Source organism: Pinus tabuliformis, chromosome 6, assembly GCF_031772625.1.
Source record: "Pinus tabuliformis cultivar Carrire ecotype Pingquan chromosome 6, CPIR1, whole genome shotgun sequence".
NCBI classification, from domain to species: Eukaryota; Viridiplantae; Streptophyta; class Pinopsida; order Pinales; family Pinaceae; genus Pinus; species Pinus tabuliformis.
Window position 1 is genome coordinate 343,850,364 of NC_142292.1, and position 19,544 is coordinate 343,869,907.

Below are 19,544 nucleotides of genomic sequence, written 5' to 3' on the forward strand. Positions count from 1 at the left end.
AACACACTATAATGTCAAATCCATTATCTTTAACTTTATTCAAGTGACATAGATGCACCTAGTGACACCTTTCAAGACCCAACTATTTTAATTTGAACTTGTTGGACTCACCCATGGCTTACTCACACCCTCAGCCATTCTAAAGTAAAGGATACAACAAAAGGATACAACAAAGTTGCTTGGCTAAATGAGGACTCAGATAGACAATGGTATGTGTATTTTTTATTTATTTTTTAAACCTGGTAAAATAGATTTCAAACTTTATTCAAGTGACATAGATGCACCTAGTGACACCTTTCAAGACCCAACCATTTTAATTTGACCTTGTTGGACTCACCCATGGCTACTCACACCCTCAGCCATCCTAAAGTAAAGGATACAACAAAGTTGCTTGGCTAAATGAGGACTCAGATAGACAATGGTATGTGTATTTTTTATTTATTTTTTAAACCTTGTAAAATAGATTTCATGAAAACCTTCCTATGCATATTACAATCTATCTATTACCCTCATCCACATTCAGCTCTTTTCTGCGCTTTGTTGTTTCAAGGGTTTTGGCGTCCACTGCTGTGCGAACCTCTCTTACGAAGACCGAGAAGATCATGGCCGACAGCAAAACCGAGCTTTCTGCGACTACACTGCATCGCATGGAGTCCTTCAAGACCAGAGGTGAACCATTTCTTCTATTTCACCATTCAAGCTTTCCCATTTATTTTAATTTCTCGTAAATCTATCTACTAGGGTTTCGTAGTCGGAGCATGCATTTTTTAAGGTTCATGACACGTCCGATTTCGTCGGCCTCGACCGTGTTATCGATTTTTTGTCCGATGAATCACGGCCGTGGATTTTAGTTGCATTGGGCTGCATATCCGCTCAAGATATCCATTTTGCTTTCGTTTTGTTTCATAGCATCTTGACGAGATTCTTGTTGAAGGTTCGATTCGCAGCATTGTCGGTGTTTTTCATATTGTTGTATGTAATTCTAATGACCAGTACTTCGAGATTGCAGAAGGGCCGGACTCTGTTCTATATCTATTTTTTGTTTTCTCTCTCTTGTCTGTGGGTTCGGGAGTGCGCTTTGTGGGGAGCAATTGGAAGTCCAAGGTCGTTGTTTCGAATCCTCTTCCGGCATTTCGGTTGGGTGCAACGTGGGCCCTAATGCTGAGTGTGGATGTACTTGCTTTTTGAAAACAAGTGGCTGATTCAGTTTGCCATGGCAAACTTCAGCTTCTGGGTGTGTGACACGCGTTGAATTCTTCAGGATCCGTCAGTTCTATATACTGGCCTTCGATATAAACCCTAATATAAATCTTATGCTGATCAAAATGACCTAATTTATTTATAATTATAAACGCACAAGCTGTGTGGTCGATCAGTTGCGTTTATCAACGAGGCCAAATATAAGCGTTTAAGGCAGTCATAGTCTTGGGAAAAAATAGCCATACAAGAAAACTGGCTGACTTATATTGGTCCATTAAGTTGGTAGTATGATGCATTTCGACAAGGTCACCACCTGACTGCCATGATGCCTAGTTGCAATGTGAATATCAAATGCTTACGCCTGGGTTTTAGGAATCGGGCACTTACAATTATCGTTTGAGCTTAAGCCGAAGTTGATGTCCCCGATGCTGGTGACTTTTATGATACGAGGCAATGTATTTTGCCTTTGAAAAAAAGTGGTTGGCATTCCATCACTTTCACACAACCTTATGGAGTCCTTAATATCGTTATGGAGTTTGTTTAGGGATCTTTGGAGCTTAGATGGCACATAATGTATATTTTGTACTTAGATTCTTCAAAAGTAACAAACGATCCTTTTCTGGTCTACCAATTAGAAGAGTTCATTTCACATAATGTAATTGTATTGGTTATTTATATATTTGCTAGTCACCCTGTTCAGTTGCCACTAAGATTCAATTTAAATGGGTCCGCATGAAAATGTTCTAACACTTACAATGTGATCTTTGCCAACCCTCTTTGACAGTGGCTATTAGTTCAAAGGGTTGCAAATAGTCTTCAAGCTTTTGTTTGTTTATGAAACATTTTAATCATATTTTTGACTTTCATGGCTTGACCTCTTTGCATATATCAGTATCAGCACTGATTTGACTATTTGCATTGGTCAATCGATAAAAAAATTGTTTTTGTTTTCAATATTTTGTCTTTGCTGAATAGAACAACTTCTATATTAGTAATTTGGAAAATTACCATATAAAACTATATTGTCTCTGGAGTCTGGATCAAGCAAGAAAGATTTAAGTCATTCCAACACGATATCAGAGTACCATGCAGTCAACAATCTCTTGTGGTGGAGTTATTTGAAACTTTGACATACTTACAACAGTACACCATGAAGAGATTCTGCCATATTGTCATTTTGCTCAGGGTGACCCTAATGGTATGGACAAGCTGTGTTGGTATTCGGGCCAGACTAGAACCTGTCCGGTCAATACATTCACTGCTGGATCCGATATAATAGAGAGACTCAAGAGCATATTTGCAGACTGCAATCCTGTCTCAACTTTATAGTTGTTCCAATCTCGGTGATGCTCCTAAAATAACAACATTGGAAATGCTCGTGAATTCATTGATGAACATGGAAGGAGCATCTTATATTTTTATACTAGAATGGCACAAGTTGCTATTCACCCATTTATGATAAGTTGTCATAATTGATCTGCGAAACATACCAGTAAAAAAGAAAACCTTATTGTTCTGTGTTGTTTTTGTTCCTTTTGGGTCTGGTTGAATTATTAGGCCTTTTCTTCATATACAAGGAAGTTGGGGCCACGACAAAATAAAGCTTCAGGAACAATTGGAAAAACGAACAAGACAAAAAGGAAGAACAGAAGTAGGAAAAAGGGTTTTCAAATAAGGGAAAAATTGCCATATTTCGCTATAGAAATTCCAATATAACGCCTTAGGATTATGATGCATGCACATGCATGCATGCAAACACACACCTTTCTAACATGAATCAACGTGGCCAATAACGCCTTAGGATTATGATGCATGCACATGCACACATGCAAACACACACCTTCTAGTGTGAATCAACATGGCCAATATCTGCCATGATATTTTAGGTGGTTGGTTTGGGTGGGGGAGGGGCATAGGTATTTGGAAGAGGGAATGGTCCTTGGATTCTCTCTCTCTCTCTCTCTACAGAGAAAGAGAGAGATACATATACATGTGAATGTACATAATTTTGTTATGGTTAGTCATTAGATGGACACAGACACACACACACATATATATAATGATGCATGGAAGAAACAGATGTAGATATTGATACATGTATATGGAAATTGAAGTAACTGCCATAATATAGTTCTTTATTTGTTAACTTGATCACCATATGAACGGTGGCATGATAGTTGCATGTATAATATGATGCTCAACAGCATGCAGGTAAGCAAAAACTCACAAAGCAAGCAATATGGCTTGCTAATGGGTGGTCAATAAATAATTCTTTGATATGTATGTGTGAGTGCATGCTGATGGCAAATAATTGTCTTGATATTGATCCTTATTAGTATCTTAATTACCACATGATAGTGAGCACACATGCAAACAAGCAAAGGGTTGTTTTATGGGTGAACAGACGAATTGCTTATTTGTTAAATGTATACAGCAGTATTGGGGATATTTATGTAAATCCTGAAATATATAAATATAATTACTGATTTATAGTTTATAATTACTAGCGCATGCACTTGTGTACTAAATTTGACAACATTTATTTATTACTGTGTCAACAGTGGTATATGTTATTAGTTTTATGTACAATGCTATTTCATAAAGCTTTGTGCACTCAAGCACTTCCACAATCAACAATCAAGGGTTCATGCAGTAGGTGTTTGGATGGAATGTGCTTGTGTGTATGGACAGACAAACAGACAGACAGATAGATAGATACAGATATAAATATATATATATATATATATATATATATATAGATATATATATATAGATGTATAGAAAGAAATTTTTTTTGACAGATAAATATCCATATATTCCATATGACAGTGAAAGAAGATAGAACATGAAACAAAATGTAGAAGACAAGCCAAGACAAGAGGACACTAGATTATATCAAAAGTTCAGCAGAGAGAGAGAGTACAAAAGTCGAATTGACTTGACCAATTCAAAGTCAAAACAGTCCTGTAAATTTCTGCAGTCAACTGCAATCAAACTGCAGTCCTAACCAGGAAGCCAATGCTGGTCAAAACAGCAGCAAATCATCCTCAAAGCAACTGTCTTCCTCAGTCAAACTCGGCCTGATCAGGAGGTCAAAGTCAGCCCAAATCAGCTTGGTCAAACTTGGTCAAAGGAGAGAAAACTGCTGTAGCTTTTCTGCGGTCAAACTGTGTCAACCCTGAAGTTAATGTTGGTCAAACAGTTCAGAATTCTTCGATTTTTGTGCCCAGAAATGTGGTTTAAAAAGATCAAACTTTTGACGCAAAAACACAGTCAAACTCGGTCAAAAAGCCCTCGGTCAACACTGGTCAAACCTGTCACAGAACTCTGAAATCTCGATCTGCAATTCTGCCCAGAAAACTTGTCCTCCTTGCCACACGTGAGAGAGAGAGAAGCTGCCCAATAGCTGTACGAACCAATCAGATGACGAGAGAGAAGAATGTGTGAGTGATGAATGTGCCAAATGAGGTGTGAGGTCTCTTGTATTATTGTGGGTGAAGAGACACATCCATTGGGCTTCTTGAGCCTACATGATGATGAGGCCAACCTGAACAATTTGCACATGTGTGGGCATAAATTCAAATCACGCTTCTGCTTGTCCAAATGAGATGATCTTGATATCAATCTTGGACCTCTTGAAAAGAGGAATCTGATGCAATCATCATCTCCATCAAATGAGCTGTCCCAAGGTGGAATTTGGCCCTAGTTGCCAATTTTAACAGATATGGATGTAAATAAGTGTTTTGCAGGGACATTTCCTTGCTGTTCTCTTCTGTAAGGGTGAAATGAATATGTTTCTGTGACATACCAATGCAAAGGAATCATCTGAGTGATGGCCTTGTGATATCTGTTCTAAAAGTGCATTACACTTTGAGTATGTCCCAGGGATGCTTCTTGAGAATTAGAACATGGATGCTTGGGTATCCTGTTACTCTATATGGCAGCATCTCACATTAAAAGTACCACACAAGTTAATATATTTCAGTGTTTTCTTTTTTCTTTAATTTTCTTACCACAATTGACATGTGTAGGCCCTGCCCTGCCAACACTCAAATCAAATGTTGGTCTGTAGTTGGGGAACAAAAATTTCGTTGGGTACACACATTTACATTTATTTGTATTGATAGAAACTTAAAGGTTTAAACTAGTGCGAAATTGATCTTAAGACTGCCAGTCATTTCCTCAAACTTTACCAATGTCCATATACTTGCACTGAGAATATGGCATGTAATATTTCACTCAGCTGCTCTAATGGGACTTATAAATAAGTATCTTATATGACGTAATTTGTCAGATTTGTTTGCGAGCAATCATGGAACAACAAAGGAAAGTAAAAATCTGAGAATGTTACTTCAATTAAGAGCACAAGTAATGAATAGCTGGTTGGATAAACTGTCTGATTTAGGAGGGGTGGCAAGGCTTGACATGGATTCAAGTAAATATTCATAACTTCATTGTGCATTCAAAATACTATTTGGATGATGAATAATATCTAATATGAGAAGAGGTTTAAGTTGCCTCAATGCTGCGGAGAAAGTTTTTAACTTTTAATGAGTTACTCTTGTCTCATTCTCGCATATAAGAAACAACTTTTGTAACTGGGACAGTGTTTTGAAGGAAGATTGAGGAATTATGCTATATCTGTTCGGTTTTTTTCCAATGAGGAAATTGTAGTTTGAAAGAAGCCAGTAAATAGTGTCATTTAAGACTTATGAAGATACTGCTTGTTTAAGCTTTGCTGCCTGTTGTAACAACTGCTTGAAAACCACTTAAATTCTTTCTATCTAAGTGGGGGGTGAAGGAGACATGCCATTAAATTGTTTAACCATTATTATAGGCATGCAGAAGTTTTACCAACCTGTTGAAAGATCAGACTCAACATTTTCATTAACATGGGCCTCAACTTGTGGTATAAAACATAAGCCCAAAGAGGTAAAATCAAGTGTGTGCCCAAACTGTTGCCTGTGAAAGTGGTGCATATAAAGGTAGATCTGTGCCTTAACTCATCCGTTTTAGAATATTCAAACAGAACCACCATGGCAAGGATAAATATCTGTTATCTATGTTGCTGAAACAAGTTGTAGTGCCATAATAATTTTTGCTGGTGGTACTTTTGGTTGATCAGTTTAATTGCTATATATAGGTTAGTTTCCAATAAATTTTAGAAAATACGGGATTCAAGTGGAAATATCATATAGCTACTTGATCTATATACCTATCTTCTTACTGACTCAAGTGTAATGGGGGTCCTCATAAATATCTGTGATCTATGTTGCTGAAACAAGTTGTAGTGCCATAATAAATTTTGCTGGTGGTAGTTTTGGTTGATCAGTTTAATTGCTATATATAAGTTAGTTTCCAATAAATTTTAGAAAATACGGGATTCAAGTGGAAATATCATATAGCTACTTGATCTATATACCTAGCTTCTTACTGACTCAAGTGTAATGGGGGTCCTCATAAATTATGTCACGACGTTTGTTGAACTTCAACCTAGAGGTTCAGAATTCGGCGAACCTAAAAGAATTTTTGAGGTCTGTCGAACCTCATGATCGTTGACCAAGTCCATGATGCTGATTTCTTACTATTTTGTCATATTTCATTTTAAAGTTAAAATGAAATATGATATAAAATAGTAAGAAATCAGCATCAATAAACATAAAAGATGTTATGATGGGCTTGGAAACTATAAGGATGGAGCCTGATTGTTATCTTCATTGAAAAATTTGAATTGAAACTGAACCTAATCGTTGCCGAACCCAAACTTGAAGCCGAATTGTATGACTTAGCTCATAAGAACTGATTCTTGGTGGCAACTTCATCTGATGATTCTTACTGAATCTAGGATATGAATTGTTTGTGTGTGATTCCTGTCAGTATTGTAGTGCAGGGCCTTTACAGGCACAAAACACGTTAGCACAAGCACATCACAACACCCCATTTTCATCAACCTGGGAAGCTGCCATTGTCATGTCTTTTAATCTTTTATTCTTTGTCATTGATGTGTTCTATTTGTGTTAATATCTGAGCAGTTATTGAGATTTTGTTCTGGTCTTAGGAATTGTATATAGCAACTTGTTACCTTGTTATGCGATCCTTCTTATTCTTGTTTAACTCAATGTCTGTCATCTTCAATTTTGATTTAATGGTACCCGACATGCAGCAGGTTTTCATGGTTCATAAGCATTCACAGTTGAAACTCTTAGATATTTGGGTTTGCTTAATTGTAAAATTGAATGATTGTTCATTTGATTTATTTCTAAGAATTTTTTTGTCTGACCTGGTTATTGATGAAATCTAGCTCTATTTCCGTGCTACATAGACAATTCAGGACATTTAATCCAGGAGATTAGCACAATTTTTACTGCTTTAACATTATATTGACCATGTTACAGGGCCATGAATAATTTACTTAGTCCATTGTGGCAAGAAAGATTTTTTTTTTTAATATTTCGGAGAGGGTGATTTTTAGCATGCTGCAGATTATTGGATTTCCCTTTTTTTCTGACAACAGCCTGTGCAGAAGTACTGTGGAGTTATGCATGCACAAGCTTAGAATTAATATCTCAGTATGAAACTTGATGCTAGTCTCCACCACTACCTATTTATCGATAACTAGTTATAGGACATTTACATAGACCTTTAAACTTCCCATCTCTATATACCTACTTGTAGGACATTTACACAGACTTTCTAACTTCCCAACTCTATGGGAAATGTGTACACACTCGGTTGCAAAGAGAAAAAATTGACCATTTTATTCAAATATGAAAATAAATGTGCATCACCTAACTCTCAAGGAGGAGGGAAATTAACCATATAATGAACTAGGATACGACAGAATAAATGCCTGGTTGATACATTATGTGTCTGAATCCCCTCTAGATCCCCTTTATTATGTGACATGGGAATTTGTTACATATGTCATATGACCCTTTGTTATCTAAGATCAACACCTAGTAAATATTAATATAATGATATGACCATTAAATGATACTAATTTTAACACTTGTTTTAATGGTCATATCTCAGTATGAAACTCAATGCTAGTCTCCACCACTACCTATTTATCCATAACTAGTTATAGGACATTTACATAGACCTTTAAACTTCCCATCTCTATATACCTACTTATAGGACATTTACACAGACTTTCTAACTTCCCAACTCTATGGGAAATGTGTACACACTCGGTTGCAAAGAGAAAAAATTGACCATATTATTCAAATATGAAAATAAATATGCATCACCTAACTCTCAAGGAGGAGGGCAATCAACCATATAATGAACTAGGATACGACAGGATAAATGCTTGGTTGATACATTATGTGTCTGGATCAATGTTGTGAAAATCGTGATCGGGATTAAATCGGCGCGGGGAAAAAATCGGAATTATCGGGAAAAAATCGGAAAAAATCGGGAAAAAATCGTTTGATACAAAAATATTCATTTTTTCATTTTTTTTTTCAATTTTTTTTAATATCTAAACCATCTACAACATAAAATAAATACATTGACACATAAATATGATTAAAAAACTAATATATAAGATGTTTAATATCATTTCTAGCGCTAAAATCACACATAACATTGAATCATGTCCTGAATAGTAAGTCCTGAGTCCCAACTCAGCCTCAAAATATCAACAAAAAATATGATAATGTATCTCATCATGTCATAATGTCATATACAATAAAATGAAAGTCTAATCCTATTGATTTCCTCTGCCCCTCTTGCGAGAAAATGCCACAACTTTCCCTTTCCCTCTAGATGCAGATGCTGGTGCCTGTGCTGGTGGAGATGGCAGTGGAGTCTGATGTGCTCTAGAAGCTAAAGAACTAGAAGTAGGAGCTATAGGAGGTAGACCACTTCCTCTACTGGTGTCAGGGGTAGCCTGGGCAGGTGGTGTCACTTGGAAACATTACAATCTCCCAATCCTGAAATCCTGAAAAAATGACAAGTCTGCTGGATTTTAAATGAAATCTAAAATTATACTTTCTCCATATGAAATCCAATGAGGTTGGAACCACTCTCAAACATCCTGAGTCATTTGATGGTAATGTTAAAAATTTAAGTAAAAGGATGAAAATGAAGATTAAGGAGAATGTCACTTTTTACTTTAAGAATTTAACATTACCATGAATAGCATATCCATACTAGGGCCTAGACTTGATCATTAAGCTGCCCCACTCAAAAATTATTTGTTTCTTTCAAAAAAAATTGCATGAAAAAACTCAAAAAAGGTTATAAAACTATGCTGTTGCAACCCCCAGCTATTTTTTAAGTTTTTATCGCGATTTTTTCAATAAAAATCGGCAAAAAAAAATCTGGTGATTTTATCATTTAATTATCGCGTGATTTTTTCATTTTATCGCGATTTTCACAAAAGACTCTGGATCCCCTTTATTATGTGACATGGGAATTTGTTACATATGTCATATGACCCTTTGTTATCTAAGATCAACACCTAGTAAATATTAATATAATGATATGACCATTAAACGATACTAATTTTAACACTTGTTTTAATGATATCAGAAAGAGATATGTTCCAAAAGGTCACAAACTTGTCTTCATCAAGCATATTGAAGATGTCTACAGCCACACCATGCTTAGTGTAATAAAGCAGCTTGAGATTCTCAACATTGACTAATGACTAATATAAGATAATGTAAATCAACATGCTGGAAAATCTCCATTGTGCTCTCCACAACCTCACATTTTGATGTTCTTTGTATGAATCACATGCCTTTATTGAACTTATTTCAAAAAGCATCTTTTGGTCCTCCATTAAATAAAATATAAAGCTGGCTTCAAGACATGTCTCCGACCTGGTTGATGCGAGATGTTCCAATTCTCCAATCCCTTGTCTCACCATGATTCACTACCTAGATTATAGTCAATGTTATTAGAATTTTTAGCCTGCCTACTGCATGTGTAGATGTTAGTTTTGTTGAAATCACAAACAAAGACGGGACATAATGGAACCAAATAAGCCAACCAAAAAACTTACATTATAAAGAGAGAACCACTACTAAAACAATGCATAATGTGCTAGAGAAAGGTCAAGTGCACATATGAGAAAAGCCAGCAAAGGAACATGAGCACCTAGGACAAAATTTGCGTTCCCCTAGGCTTAAACATGTTATATTAGAGAGCCTTAGTTCAATTATGAAAAATATAAGTTACAAATCAAGCTTGAGTGGTGTATTTATACCACTCAAGTAGTTTTGGCGTCCTCCTGAGAGGGTTATGGGCACACATAAATAGGACACACTCCTCAAGAGGGCCTTTTAGCCTACACATCAAAGTTGATAAGCTTAGCCTTATATAGAAATTTTGTGGGCACACATAAATAAGGGCACACTCCTCAAGAGGGCCTTTTAGCCTACACATCAAAGTTGATTAACTTAGCCTTATATATAAATTTAGAATAAAAGAAAGTATGGCATTATTCATGATTACAAGTACACTAATGATACGTATTAATGGGTTATGGCCACATATATAGATTACACCAGTAACTACAACAATTTAAACCCCAAGAAAATGCTCTTTTGTACTAGGTAGCAATTTCCATCGTTTCTTAAAAAATAAGCTTTCGAGGTTCGTCTTAAACTTTAAATGGTCATGTCCACAAGATATTTCTGTTAACTCATCACCATATTTCCTAGCTATGGTTGACACTAACTCGGATATAACCTTTTTTGTTAGAGAAACCTTTTTAGAAATCATGGTGAGTGCTTTCTTCTACCCATCTTTGTGTTTTTTTACATTGAACTTGAGATCAAAAGAGTTTAACCAATATACAACAAAGTATATTGAGCTTCTTGTACACTTGCCTTGCTTCTTTTCAACGTGTTCTACTTTTCCGTCAACATCAAGTTGTGAAAATTCTTCCTCCTTCACTCTTTTAGGAACACTATCTAATGGTTTACCATTTGAAAAATATCATCTCCTATTTTCTATGTACTTCGCTGCATGACAAATGCCCATCTCCTTGTACTTGTTTTTCATGCAATCAATAAATTTTCAAGCTTCGACTACCAACCTTAATCCATTTTTGTGTATGAAATCACTTTATTATGAATCGTTTTTCATCTCATTTCATCTCTCTGTCAACATGGCTTATAGTTTGTACAAGGATTCCAAAGGCTCTTGCCTTTTTGTGGTTAGAATAGTCAACAAACAACAATTTTCTACACGTGACATCAAATATACTCTTGTTTTCTTACATAACTATGTTCTAAGTAGTTGAACTAAAGGTTTTAAAGTAAGTTACTTTAGTTTCCTTTGAAATTAAGACTCCTTGGTTGTGATACCTTTCATTTCTCAAGTCAGACAACTATGTTATGTATTCCTTTTGCCTAATATTTATTCGTAAGTGATTTTCATACAAACTATACTTCTTTTCTATAGAGGTGTTCTCTGGTATCTTGAGATAGTTCACACTACATTGATAGGCAAATGAGTTCCTCCACATCTCAGCAATAGGTTGCCAATTTCAAGCAATGAGACATAGCATATACCAATTCTTATTTTAGCCAGTCACTGTTAGGAGTTTCTTCCCCATGACCTTAGATGTTTGGAAATCTATTCACTCCAACATAATTTGATATTTCATTCTCTTGTACCCTCATACATGACAAAATTTCAAAGGGTTAGGGTGCTCAAGAGCGTTTGCACATTTATATTGGTATTTTGGCCACACTCTTCTTTTACAATTTTCCTTCCATTTTTGTTCTTATACTTCAATCTTTGGATCTTAGAGAGTGGGTATGTTTTACTCTTTTATCTCTATACTTGGGGAGGTCATTCTTTTGGGGGACTTCAATACTCTTACGAGGACTTGATAGTTTCCCCTTCATGATAGGTAGAGGATGCATTTTGCCTACATGTGGTGGAGCCAACCTTAGTTGGTTTTCACAAGTTATCAAATGATTTTGTGAACTCCTCTTATCTTAAGGCGAACACCTCTTGCACTTTTATAAATCCCATGAGTTACTGATCTTGAATGGTATCCCTTGTTTGCTTACTGTAATAGTGTTTACCTCATGTCAGGGAAGTTAGTGTAGTAGACCCACATGAGCTTAGGTAAAACCTCATTATGCATTGCCCTTACATGCTTTGCATTGGATGCATGGGCTCAAGATCCCCCCCAACACTAGTTTAGATTAGGCTTCCATTAATTTTGAGTGGAAGTTGAGCATTGGATATTCATATGCCTTGATATTATAAGATATGTGGTAGGTTCCATTGTCTGTTTAAAAAGTCAAATTTTTTGTCGACTTGGTATCCTTACTAGTCCATACTTGGTAGGAGGGATTTATTCCTTGTTTAAAGAGTCATTATTCATTCTTGACCATTCTTTGGTATCCATGGTAGTGTTGCTTGGTGTTTTACTTAAGGGCCTTCAATCTTTAGATCTTACATCGTTTGGTTCCCCAATTGATCAAACAATGTTGAGGGTTTCATCTTTCTTCTCGGTGCTCCTAGTGGACGAAGATTTTAAGAGGTGCATAAAATGTTGCCATTTTAGCCTCTGGATTGTTTGAATGCTGGCCCTTGGGAGACACTAGGGTGCTCAACATTGAGATCCATCTAGAGTTGTTGAATAGTATCTCAGGACAATGACAACTCTCACCCACAAATTCCCTATGTTGGGTTTTCTCTTCTAGACATAGAGAAATCCTTGAGGGTATATCCTACTCTTCTAATGAGTCATCTGCACATCGATTCTTTCCTTCGTCTTGGAATGTTAGGAGAATCGACATTCAATAATGGATATTTTAGAAGAGGACAACACGAACTCATCTTTGGTCAATGACAAACACTTGGATCCTTGAGATTGCTTTCTCTATACCCTATTCCAAAGCATTGTATTTCTCTTTGGCATGGTGAAGTTGAGATAATTGAGCTTAGATCTTATAGATTAGCTTTGCTTTATGCTTATAGGAATGGGCTTCACACTTGCATTATGTATTGACACTTATGTATTGATCAATGTCATTGATCTAATTTGGTCATTGGTTTGATATTAATAAACGTATCTCTTTTCTTTTGCTTTTTATAAGAGTGACTTGTGTGTTCCCTCATCATATTGACACTATTGTACTCAGTAGTGCCATTGACCTAATTTTGTGGTCATTTATTGTACATTTAAAAGTTATGTTATGTTATTTGATCTTCATTATTTGATTGGAGAATTCTTATCCTTCTTTTAGATTCTTCATGAACTGTGGCCAAATGTGTGATTGCATGATCCAACAACTCCTTGTAATTTTTGAATCTTCTCATCAAGCTAAGCACAGATGCATGATATAAATTTTGTGATGCCCCTAGTCTAGTCAACAATATTCTTGATATAAGATAAGATAATTTTATCAATTTCCAACAAATGCCCACAAAAGTTAGGTCAATGGGGTTGAAAAAGACTACAATTGGTATGAAATTACAATGTGGGAGTGCAAATGCAGCTCCTAAAAATTGTTGAAAATAACAAAAAAAGGAAACAGGTCTTAATGCTACCATGACACACATATATGGCATGCTATAAAACAATCAATTGCTTTCTAAGAAAGATTGAGTGAGATAGGATATTTGGCAATGAGGCTAAAGATGTCAAGGTATGGCAAGTCTAAAGATTGATGATGAGGGAGGCGAACTGGGCATTGGCTTGTTGTTGAAGCTCCTTGGAACCAACAATGTGTCACGCTGTATGATCTTCAGGGGGATGTGAGAGCAAGGGATACTCCTAGCATTCATAGTCGAAAGAAAGAAACTCGGAATAGATCTTTGAACGCTCTTATGTAATTGGCAAGTAATTGGATGGGCAGGGGGAGCCCATCATCTAAAATCAAATCATTGCAATGTGCAGCACAAGGAGTCCAAAACAAGGTAGGACACCTTAGCATAAGCAACCTACCAACGACGACATAATTAGCAACACTGCGTGTTATGACAAGGAAACATTTTGTTGACCTACCTCCTGACTGAACCTGTCCAACAATTCACGTGATATTGTTACATCCAGTGAAGCATGAATCTCCGATCACTTGTAATTAATCGTGAGTCAAACTCTACTCTTCCTTTAAATGATCCGATTCAACTCTGGGCGAGTCAAACTCACATTGTTGGAGTTTGACTAGTGGTCAACAGTAGTTTGACTTGTGACTCACCAATTAATTGTGATCTAGGTGACTGAGGTGATTTTCAACCCCCAACTCACCAAGCAATGGTTTATCTTTTAGGGTTCTTGCTTTTTTCGTTGCATGGTTTAGTTAGGTTAAAAATTAAACGTCGGTCCATAACGCACTTCTCACTGCTCAAGCCCACAACTTATACACCGAGAAGGTAATAGAGGCATGATTTCAATTTCAATTTTCTCCTTGTAATAGAGTCGTAGTGTAATAGAGGCGTAGTGTGCAGTGTGCACCAATGTTAGCCTCAGCGTGTGCTCTGTCAAAGATTTCAGTACCAAACCATTATCACATCATTTCAGCAACAATCAATAGATTTCAGTTATTGCTTTTTTTTTACTAATTAGTATGCAGTATTTTATAAACTTTTAGAAGCAGATGCTTCTGGTTCTATGTAGTCACTGGTTAGGCTGGTTAGGAGTTAGGACTCGGTACTTTGGATCACGTTTGGACTCATAACATATGTGAGATACTTATTCATTCATGATATTTTGGACATCTATTGATATTATGCATTGTTTGGACATGGCTTTATTGAATATCAATGAAAAATGTGTTTTTCTTTTTTAAATTCAATACATGTGTATATCTTTATTTATTGAATTCACTGATTTTTCCCCGATCTTTTCTCAATCCGATTAAAACTCTTCACTCTTTTTCCTCGCCTATTTATTGTCGATTCCAAGTCTGGTAACATTGGTTGCATCTTTAACACGTGTAGATGCATCAACAGATTTAATAAACATTTACCTCTTGGGACAATTAACCAGGGAGTTAAGAAAGGTCCCCCACCTGTCTGATCAGTCCAACTGTTTGACATCCCAATGCATCTAGTGATTTTCAATGATGCCTTAAGTTCCTCCATTGTATGAGTGCAATCAACCATTTCATTTTGAAGGATAGCCCATCTCAATTCATCATACACAGGGCCTTGTACCCTGGGCCTACAATAGCAATGGCATCAAATGTAGACTGGTAAGAATGGATTGTTCTTGGCAATTTTAAAAGGAATGTCATTCTATAGAAAACACCTACCCACAAGATTGCAAGATTCTGGCTTCTCCTTTGTTTTAACTATTGACTTACTAGAAAATTGTGCACCAGGTGTGGTTCTAGGAAGAAAAATGAGGCCATTGAAGGCGTTTTAGAAGGTGAGGCTGAAGAAACATTGTCACTTCCTCCCCCCACATATCCTGCAACTCCTCCCTTTTGAAGCTTGTACCTCACAGCTTCCCTGTTATCTCTGATTATACTGATATCTACAAGTATTTTTTGACAATACAAATGATTTTTATGCTTGCATTTTGGTAGATACATGCTTCATGTCCCACAATTTGTCCAAGTTGGTATTTCAACTCAGTGTCTCCCCCTCGTATCCATCCCACACAACTTGCAATTAAACCTTTTTCTATTACCCCCCCCATCTGTTCGATCCAAACTTCTTGGCATTTTCAGTCTTCAGATTTCAAACATTAGAATCCAAATAGTAATGATTAAACCCAGGGCACATTTTTTTGAAAAAAGTTAAAATCAATATTGACAAATCAAAATACAAAATTTTTCGCACAAAGACGAACATATCTAGTTTATATATAAATGTTATATCTTCTACGCTAAAATCAACAAGAAGCAGGGAAACTGATGGGCATTGCAAGTCCTATCAAAACTATGAAAAAAAGCTCACTAAAGAAGGTGGAAATTGTTACATGTACCTGTAAATACACCAACAACCAAAGATACGTGAACAACCGATAGGAATTCAATCCCCACTCCACAACAAATTGATGATGGCTAATGAAAACACTCTCCATGGGCCTTGGCTCATGGAAAAATGATCTCCATGTTAAATTATGGTATGTTCTATGCTTAGAGCAGTTTACTTATTTTTTTTCTTATTACCCACAGATTAGCAATCACATATACATTAAGTAAAGTGCAGATAGAACATAAAATGATCAACAGAAAACAAGCCAAGACAAGAGACACAAGATGTGGCGGCTAGCTAGGGACAAACCCCAATGCAGGGAAACCCTTTGATCAAATCTTCTTTTATCTTCAATAGTTCAGCAGAGAGAAATAGTACAAAATCTGAATTCTGTAATTTTATATCAGCAGTAGCAAACCCTAGATCAACAAAGTCAAACTTGGTCAAACTAGTTGAAATTGACCTCTAAAATGCTTGGTCAATTTCCGGTCAATTTGTTCTCGAACAACCTGAAGAAACAGCCCTTGAACAGCCCCAAAAGTACAGTTAATTTGCAGATATCTGAAGTCAACTGGCAGCCCTAAACTAGGGCAGTCAACACTGGTCAAACCAGAGGTCAGATCACTTCGGTTTTCGTGCCAAAAATTGTGGCCTGCCTAGGAGAGGCAACCACACCCAATCCGCACTTCTGGATGGTCAACACTGGTCAAAGAGAGACCTGCTGCCCTAGAATCCTTCTTTTTGCGTCTTCCTTGCCCTAGGACGTCTTCCTTTCAGCCACACATGTGGGAGAGAAAGAGAGGCTCCTTTTATGCATAGGGGGGAGAGAGAGAGAAGATGAATGAATGAATTATCCAAATGAGGAGGAGGCTCCTTGTATTTATATGCAAACGTTGAAGGTGAATAGACGTGACTATTGGGCCTCTGAGCCTACATAAGTTTGCTGGCCGACCTTGACAATTTGTCTATAATCAAAATAAATTCATATCTTCATAAATACTTGTCGGAATCGGATGATCTTTAGATCAATCCTACACTTCTCGATGAGAGGAATCTAGGAAAAATATCAGAATCCATAAATAAGGTGATCCACATGGAGTTTGGCCCTAGTTGCCAATTTTAACACTCCACGTCATGTGCTCTCAAAATCCTTCAATCTGTTTGCAAAATGGCAAAAGAAAAACATAAAAATCGCGTTTATGCTGGCGTGTCTGTGGGTTCGGCGATATTTTCCATTGACCCATGATATTTAAGATGATATTGGGATATTTTCGTGAAGGAAAATATTATGATTTGTTTAGGTGAAAATATCGGGTCTGGGAAAATATCACGATTTTTTCATGTGAAAATATTCGCCCTCTGAAAATTGCACGAGATGTGATGTTGCTGATATTTTCATGATATTGGGAGCACTGTTTTGTATGTCTCATAACACAAGAATTGTCACTTGGTTTCTATCTCTGATTTCATGTATACTTGACATGTTCTCTTTTCTCAAGCTTTGTGTTTCACAATGTAGTCCATGCGAGCTCGTTCTAGCTATATGATAACAGTTGTTTTTTCACCATGGAATGTGAAGGCTTAGGTTGCCTTGGATTTTGATCTTTCTTGCCTTCTTTTTTGCATTGAAATTGTTCGTATAGTATTGTTTCTTTCTCTCGAAGTGCTTTCTGCACTACCTCTTCTGCATCATTCTTGCAAGTGCATTTTGAACCCCATTTTATCAGCTGTGCAACTCTTGCCTACCATACCTGAGTCGCGAATAATCTTTTACTTGGCGGGTCTGACATCTTCTTTCACCTCTTCAGCTCTTTTCAGTTGATTTTGAGTTAGTCTTTTCCTGTCCAAGGCTGTCAATCTTTCGTTGTGGAGAATTGTCTTTTTGAAGACTCGTGTCCTTATGGGGAAAAGGCTTATTTCAGGCAAAACTCATATGGAAGTGCCAATCCTTACCTGAAGAACACGTGTTAGCAAGTTGTTTTGCACCCTCTCGATCTGTTGAGGAATGCAGCCCAAGTTGGGATTTCTTGCACAGGTTCTGTGTGAACGTGCAGGAAGTCGTTTGAGACATTTCTTTAGTGACCATTTTGGGTAAGTGGGAAATGATTCTATCCTGTAATATCACTTTAAAAATAAAAGTGAAAGTTTAATGTTTTCATTTGAAATGAAATGTCCTAAAAGTTCTGGAACATTAGTAACTTAGATTAGGATTTAATACTAGCCAGATTGATATAGCTGGCAGCTAGGATTGAGGATATTAGTTACCTTCTCTCAAAGCATGAATAGGAGAAGATAGGAGAGGCCAAACACATGAGAAGACAGCAAGAGAGTTGGAAGAGGGCAGATTACATTCAAGGAGAATTAGAGGAACAGACTACTGAAGTCAGCAAGTACAACAGGCCATACAGGCTGTAACACTGTTGTAGCAGTCCTTTCTTCATCCACAGGCTGTACTGCCACACATCTGGTTGACCAAAGGAATGAAAAGCTTATTTGGAGGAGAAATATGTATGTATTTTATTTCTTCTGCTGTTCCTTTTCCACTTAGTGTGTGATGGATGCAATGTTTAGAAATTTAATTTTGTGATGTTAAATAAAATTCTGTTTTTGAGTTAATTAATGAGAGATCATTAGGACAGGAGTCACGTAGGCCTGAAAAAACCTGTGCAATCTGGGTACATCTATTTTTGGGTAGGCTTGGGCTCCATACCTCACAGCCATACGAGAGTATTTGCATCTTGAGTGTTTAGAAAAGGAAGCAACATGCTTCAAGCCCAATTTTCTGCTGCCCCATGTGAATTACTTTCCACCTTCGTTCAAGTCTTTCTTTTTTCTGCACGTGTGCAATCTCCAGTTCTCGTCAGATTCTTGCCATATGTCTATAGCTTTCAGTTATTCCAAATGGCTCATCTCTGAAGTTGATTGGGATATGTTTTGGTTTTCTTTTGAGTGAGAATACTGCCATGTTGTTTTGTCCATTATAAATTCATCCCCACATTTGTGTGAAATTTTAGTAAATCCCATAGATTGTCTTGTAAGCTGCATAGAGCTCGGGTTCCATCAATTTCTTTTCCTTTTCTATTTATCCATTCTTCTAGCTCATCAACATAGAGCCTGAATTGTCTGGGAGAGGGGCAGCCTTGCCTTACCCTTATATTGCTGTTGAAACTTTTCAATAACCCATCCTTAGTTATGATTTTTGCCTTTACCGGTTCATATAACCAATGTATCACCATCCTCCACTCGTTTCGGAACCCCATTTTGCGAGCCTAGCCTGTCCTATCTATAATTTCTCTCTCTGTATAGTGTCAAGGCCTTTTGAAAAGTCAGGAAACAACAGTAAAATCTGTTGTATTTGCTGTCCCAACTCTTCTATACTATGTGTCTAATTTTGTGGCAATGGTTTTTGGTGTGTTGTTTTGGCCTGAAGCCTGCCTGAC

At 36.8% G+C, this 19,544-nt stretch overlaps 1 protein-coding gene across 2 annotated transcripts in view; it reads left to right on the top strand.

Moving 5' to 3' along the window:
• Positions 1-402: 402 nt before the first annotated feature.
• The window catches only part of LOC149258706 (GYF domain-containing protein), an 84,276-nt gene continuing 65,134 nt past the window's right edge, over positions 403-19,544 (top strand). The window contains exons 1-2 of one of the 2 annotated variants that reach the window (XM_089415936.1): positions 403-421; positions 551-669. In XM_089415936.1, the coding sequence (XP_089272062.1) occupies positions 603-669 (67 nt within the window). In that variant the 5' untranslated portion in view covers positions 403-421; positions 551-602. Of the gene's footprint in view, positions 422-485; positions 670-19,544 lie in introns of those variants that run through there. The other variant, XR_016256896.1, reaches the window with a different exon arrangement.